Below are 7183 nucleotides of genomic sequence, written 5' to 3' on the forward strand. Positions count from 1 at the left end.
TTCTTTCTACCTGCTCTGAACAAATGTGGGATTTTGCATTTTGAACAATAACAATTTTAGATTTGGGATGCTACATTATTAGAATTTGAATAAATAATACCAAAATATGAGTGTATAATAAATGTGGGATAAAGGTGGAGGATTATGGGTTGAATACATTAACTAGAGTTTGTATGAGTTATTTGTAACAAAGCCAGCTATGTCCACGACCACGTTGATTATATTGCTTTTAAAAGCAATATAATCAACGTGGTCGTGGACATAGCTGGCCCATATCCGTTAAATTATGAAGATGTAACGATTTAACGGATATGGGTACACTTTTATAAGGGTCCAAATTGTGTGGATTTTACTGTAGCTTGTTTTCCATTATGCAATGGTTACCTTTGTTCCATTTTGTAGCAATATATGACATGACGGCTCCATGACGCCTTCTGCTGGCAGAGTCTACGAACAACACATTATGAACTACATTTCCCAGCCTACACGATGGGAAACTGTGTGCGCAGTGCTTAAGATCTACAACCATAGGGATGGGTCTATCAGCGCTCGACCGCGATTGGCAGCGTCCGCCATATTGTTATAAGATCTACTCCGTTACGCAAACGTAGAGACTGGCAACACACTGCAAGTGAATTTCAGGCAGACTGAACTGCGCGGCAAAAGAAGGGGGACACAAACAAAAACATGTGGATGAGGCGGTGAGAATACGGGTATGTTATCTCCTACACATGGTTTATTTCTCAGTTACTGAGAGTTTAGAGCAAGTCAGTATTGCGGCAGGTTGTGATGATGTATTTCGCTAGAGTCCTAGGGGGATACGCGTTATCCAAAAGTGGTGAGTTTAGCTAACTAGCAGATCGTTAGCTTGTTAGCAGCTTCTGACAACAGCCGTCATTCATCCAGCTGCTCCTGAGCTGTTTGTCACAGTGTGTGGCCCGCTTTCTGGTTCGGTCCATTTGTGTACTTTATCTTACAAGAAATTCATTCAGCAAACTAACAGTAGTAGCAAGCATAAATGGTTAGCTAACGTTTACTTAACTTAGTTAGTTAGCTAGTTAGCCTGGATCAGTACACCCGGCTTGCAAATGAATGAATCTATCAGTAACAGAGTATTCCTGGTCGGTTGTAAATACTGCAGTAGTACTGCGTTTCTGGTCATGCGTGGACCTCTCGAAGCATTAATCGGAAGAAAGAATGTAGAAGAGCATCCTTTTGTAGCTTTGAATTGAATGTGGCTACATCTGTAGCAGTAGGAGTGCCCCGCCCACCAAAGCGCCATATAGCCCATTTTAGCTGCGTTGATGTAACCAGCATTATGCAACCAAAGCTGCTCATCCCCGGGTCAGTGTCTAGCTCTGTGTCTGCAGCAGGTAGAAAAACATTGTTATTATCATAATTATTGCTCACATTATTAACAGAATGTGTATACATGCAGATAAGTGTTCACAGTAGATTCATATAATATATGACAACATAATTGATAAATACTAATAGGCTTTTACATTTTTTACAGCAATATTGCCTTTTTATAGAACTGTGGTCGTGTATTTTCAGCCTTTTGTGCATTTTTTTTAACATGTTATAGTATTATAAGTAATAACTGGCAAAGCAACAGTTGCATAGAAAGTCTGAAATGTTTAACATATCCCATGTGTTGACCCGAGCAAACAATGAATGTGCCTCACTAAGTATTGAATGATTACCTGTATGTAGCCTGTTCCTCTGTACCATAGATCACCATTGTTGTAAAATATTATTATTTTTAACCAGGGCCGGTTCTAGCCAATTTGCTGCCCTAGGCTAGATTTTACAGTAGTAAAGATCAATAGAGTATCCAAGGAATACACAATAGAATAGGCTATATAAAGAATACATGAAAAATCTCTTAAAAAGACAAATACACTACAAACAGAAACGTCCCCCAGATCTGGTGCCCTAAGCGACCGGCTATGCCAAAAACCGGCCCTGTTTTTAACACATCAATAAGCCACTCTGTTAAACTGTGACAGGGCCCTTTATTACCATGAAAGCACATACTGTTAATTATTTGGACTCAATCCCACATACACATCCTACAGCAAATACAAACTCAATGTGGTTTAAGCCACAACTGAAAATAGTTCCCAATAAATGCACTATTTGACAAATGTTTGCTAAAAAAACTACCATGGCCAGTGCTGAGCTGGAGTTGAACTAACAGCTGTGTCATATTCAGTTCTGCAGGTGAGGAGAGCATCTGAGTGGACTGATTTTGGAACATCATGGGTTTGCACTCAACCCAGAAGAAGCACTTCCCCCTGCGGGGGATCGATGGCGTGGTTCAGCTGTTTGATTCTGAGCTCCACAAGCCAGAGCCAGACCTCGCCCTTCTCTCCCTGGTCCTGGGATTTGTCGAGCATTTCCTAGCTGTGAACCGGGTCGTCCCCATCAACGTGCCAGGGGTCCGGTTTGAACCACTGGAGGCGGACTGTCCCAACTCATGCTTCCCCACTGTGGAACTGGGCATGATCTCTGCACTGTACGAGCGCTTCACGGCCCAGATCCGTGGAGCGGTGGACCTCTCCCAGTACCGGAGGACGGGTTCAGGGTCCAGCAGGGAACTGGTAAAGAAAGTGTCTGATGTGATCTGGAACAGTCTAAGTCGTTCTTACTTCAAAGACCGGGCCCACATCCAGTCTCTCTTCAGTCTCATCACAGGTAGGAATCAGAATCAGAATTCACACATGAGGGAAATGTACATTGTTACAGCAAAAGTGAAGATGGAGTCAAAAAATAAAACATTATTAGGTAAAGGGCATGCACATAATGTTTCAAGTTATTCCAATTCAAAATATACACATTCGGTAAAAAGGTAGTAGCAGTATTTTTGAAATGAATTAAAATGTAAAATTGTTATTTGGTAGAAGCTAGATAACAGAGGTAAAATGATATATTGCACATAGTACTTACTTACAGATTATTGTTACATATTAACATTGTAAAGCGAAGAAGGCAGCGAGTAATTATTATAATTTTAACTAGGTACATATTGCACATAAGTCTGTTTTTAGTTTTTTACATTATTGCACATTGGTGACATAACTTCTTAAGTATTACTTAAACATTTGTTTTATGAAGATGTTTTTAAAGGCTTAAAATAACTATTTTTTTAAATTGAAACAGGTACCAAACTGGACAGCTCCGGTGTGGCTTTCGCAGTGGTGGCAGCCTGCCAGGTTCTGGGTCTAAAGGACGTCCACCTGGCGCTGTCTGAGGACCACGCCTGGGTCATTTTTAGCAAAAACGGGGAAGAAACGGCCGAGGTGACCTGGCACGGGAAGGGTAACGAGGACCGACGAGGACAAACAGTCACAGCAGGAGTCAGTGAGAAGGTGAGGTGTATCAATCAAATTAATAGTAATTATCACTTTCATTTGGTTTTATTCAAATGTATAGCATGTTAATTCTTTTGGGGGCAATTCTGTAAGATTATTCAACATTATTTCCTTTCTTAACTCAGAAACACAGGTCATTATTTATACTATATGCTTTTTAAATACTCAAACCCGAAGGACAAAAGTTGATGGGAAGACGACACAAGTGTTAAAGAAAATCCCAGAATTCACATAGTAATTATTATATATATTCCTTGGACAGCTCTTTGTGAAACAAGAAATGATCGTTAATGACATCATTTTCAGTAAAATACAGCATGTGCTTACAGGAACTTGATTTTAATTTCCCCTAGTGGCTGTATTTAGCACTGATGACTCAGTTTTATGTCACCAAAACTATCTAATGTCTAAGCCAGGCATTGTGACTCATTTTTGAACCGCTTGGTAATGTAATCAGTCAGTGTAGCAGATCAGTTTTTTTTTACAGGAAGTGAATGAGAAGTTGATAATTTAATGTCCCATCGGAATTATTGTTGCTCCTTTTTATTTAAAGGAGACCGATCATGCAAAATGCACCTTTTTTGTTTGTCTTTTATATAGGGATGCACCGAATATTCGGCCACCGAAAATTATCGGCCGAAAATGGTTAAAAAGGCCCTTTCAGCCGAAAGGGTTCTAGCACCGAAAAAATATCACCGAATGTCAGAGAACAGGGTTACGTTGGTAAGCTAACGTGTTGTTGTGATGACGTAATCAAAACGCGGCGACAAGCACGGCGCGCGACCATGCTCGCGGCTGGCTCACAGCCAACATGTCTGCCGCTTGGAGATATTTAAAAATATCAGACAAAGAGGCGCGGATTGCGATTTGTAAAACGTGTTCAGCTGACATTTCTCGAGGGGGTGTAACTGCAAAGACTTTCAGCACTTCAGGATTACTCCACCACTTGAAATCAAAACACCCGGACACATATGCGGAGTAAGATCAAATCACAAGCATTGACAGCGAGAGACTGTTCAGCGCTGCCTCTCATGTGCTTGATGAGAAGAGGAACAGACTTATGGCTGATAAAGCAGAGAAGCTAATGTTCATTAAAAAGAACCTCCCACTTTTCCTTAATAAGTAGACAAGGCTGGCTTATCATAAGCTTATCTAGTTCTACATGTCTACTCTATACCCACTTTCCTGAACAATTTTCATTGTGAGTTATAATTCACCATCTCAGGTTATCATTAGGGGGAAATGACAGCAGCACAGTGTTCAATATATTGTACTTTCGGTATCTAAATGATACAATGTTGTTTACATTGCTCATGAGGACAGACCACCTTATTTGCAGATTCTTGAAATTGTAATTTAATTTGTAATTGATTGTGGATTTTGTATCCAGTTTTCACTTTATGTATCTTTATACAATGTTTACTACTTTGCTTATGAGGACAGACAGCCTTATTTACAGATTCTTGAAATTGAATTGTAATTTCATTTGTAAATAGTTACATTCATGTGGATTTATCCAGTTTGCACATTTGTATGCATGCACTTATAGGTGCATTTGTTGTTGTTGAAGGCCTGGCTGTTACAGTCTTTATTTACACTATTTTGTTGTAGGCCTACTGGCCTAGATGTTTATGCAGTTTTAAAGCACCTTGGCTTTGTTCTGAATGCACTTTGTTGTAGTTATCCTACAGAGAAAAGAAAATGCACTTGACTTGGAATTACGGGTCCGTTTTACACTCGCGCCGCGCGCACCTGTAAAATTCACACACGCGCACGCTTCACGAAGGCGGTAATACAAAGATAAACAGACGGTCGTGTTCTTTCTGTGTATGTAGTAATTTCCGAAGTTACATAAGTCATAACATACCTCTCTCCTCCACCACCTGTCAGTGTTAGGAGGTGCCAGGTCCCCCATACGGGGGGGGCCCTTCTAAACAAAAATGAAAATTATATTTTACGAAGTTAGACCAAGTGAAACTCGTGTTGTTACTGAATCTCTGATCTAGATTGAGATTGTCAGGGTATACTTTTTCTGCAAAATGTAAAATTATTAGTTTATTAACTTGTATGGTTATTTGATGGTATCGGTTATTGTGTATACGATTGAATAAAATAAAACAAACAAGTATAATGTAAGTGAAAGTAGTCCGTTAAAAAATCAAATTTATAGTCCACAGTTTTCTCGTACCGTGATCATACTTACACGGTTTACAAGGTGAAGCAAGTGACGGGGTTCACTGAACTTCATAGAACCCAAGACGGTGGGAAGTACGTCTAGGATCTAGAGGAGGCGCAAGCGCAGCCGCAGGACTGTCGAGACAGCCCACAAGAAAAGGGGTATACTGGCGCAGCGACGTAGAAATAGGGAATGTTAGATCGATTCAATCGATCTAACATTAAGTAAGAATTGACATCCGAAAATTAGTTTCATAATTAATGAATTAGATTTACATTGTTGGAGTTGTAAAATTTAATATTATTGAATGTAAAATACCGCAATACTGAAGTAGAACTCCACTAACACAGGGTTTATTTCAATACAGACGAAGTGAACGACGACAGACAGGGAACCAGGTCCGTCAAAAGGAAGTCGAGACTTTTACTGTCCGAAAGGGCGCATAGCCACCGAGCTTCCAACGGCGCTCGCGATCCCCCGTCGTGAATATAAGAAAATTATTTTTTTTTAAAAAAAAATAAAAAAAAAATTAGACGAGACCCCGAACGCGGGTAGGGGGAGCGGATCGTCGCCGCGACGACTTTGTATATCCCCTTTGTGACGTCACATACATGTTCCTTAATGTGTTACGTATCCGTTCACCCCAAATAAATACTTGGTGTCGTACTTGCACTTGTACATTGCAACGTACGGCTGATTGTTGACTTCGGACAATAGAATTGTGCAGTGGCCCACCCCGTGGTCGATGCCACCGGACGTTTCCTGTTTGAATTAGTATACTCTTACTTAGATGTCATGGTCTAACAAAGCCCCATGGTACTACACGAAGCCCCCGGCAGAGAATGGTTACTGCAGTACGTAACATGACGTAACACTAACCGACATGCACATTAAAGGGTTTCCCACGAGGCCCCCGTTTTAGTGTAGTACTAGATGGTCTAGTAGCTGCTTGGCTTAACTTAATAAGGATACGAGGATCGCACCACTTCTTACAAAACACTTTTTGTAAATTGTTTTTGTACTTTTGCCTCGTTACCGACTGCGGTTAACCGACATGCCGTTGAGTTCTCCTGGTAGTATGTGTCAGTTTAAGGCTTTGTAAATTTTGTATCGGATGTGAAGTAAGAAATGAAACAGGCAATAATATACATCTCTACTTGATGGTTAGAGACTTTCCAGTTACACAAGTAAAACTACCGACAGAAGACTCACCAATTTGTAGTGATTTACTAAAAGACTGAAGACTGACGAAACCATATATTAATTGTTTATTCCAAATGATAGTGTCACGTGCTCTAACACGTTTGACATTTCGAGAATGCGTAGTGACATGTGACATTTGGTTCCGCCAAAACGGTAGTGGAATGAATGACTCCGGTCAGGTGACCATTAAAATAATGTCGTACAACTATTTCATGGTAGAATATAGACGAGGGACTAGAGAGCCATTTAATCTTTCATGAATAACGGACTCTAGAGTACGACACCAAAATAATTTACACTCAATCCTTGACAAAATCCATCCCACGTGGCTTACCCTTTTTAAGAACCGGCTTCTATGCTTATCTTTGTCAACCGGCTTTTGGCTTACCTTACTAATTATCTTATATATATATATACATATGTAAAA

At 40.2% G+C, this 7183-nt stretch overlaps 1 protein-coding gene across 1 annotated transcript in view; it reads left to right on the forward strand.

Moving 5' to 3' along the window:
- Positions 1 to 582: 582 nt before the first annotated feature.
- LOC104964257 (menin-like) overlaps positions 583 to 7183 on the forward strand; it is a gene marked incomplete at its 3' end in the record, with an annotated part of 10005 nt that continues 3404 nt past the window's right edge. The window contains exons 1-3 of the mRNA XM_010792998.1: positions 583 to 713; positions 2219 to 2700; positions 3166 to 3374. Of these exons, the coding sequence (XP_010791300.1) occupies positions 2265 to 2700; positions 3166 to 3374 (645 nt within the window). The remainder of the gene's footprint in view (positions 714 to 2218; positions 2701 to 3165; positions 3375 to 7183) is intronic.

The sequence above is a fragment of the Notothenia coriiceps genome, unplaced genomic scaffold (genome assembly GCF_000735185.1).
Source record: "Notothenia coriiceps isolate Sejong01 unplaced genomic scaffold, NC01 NC01_scaffold00036941, whole genome shotgun sequence".
NCBI lineage: Eukaryota > Metazoa > Chordata > Actinopteri > Perciformes > Nototheniidae > Notothenia > Notothenia coriiceps.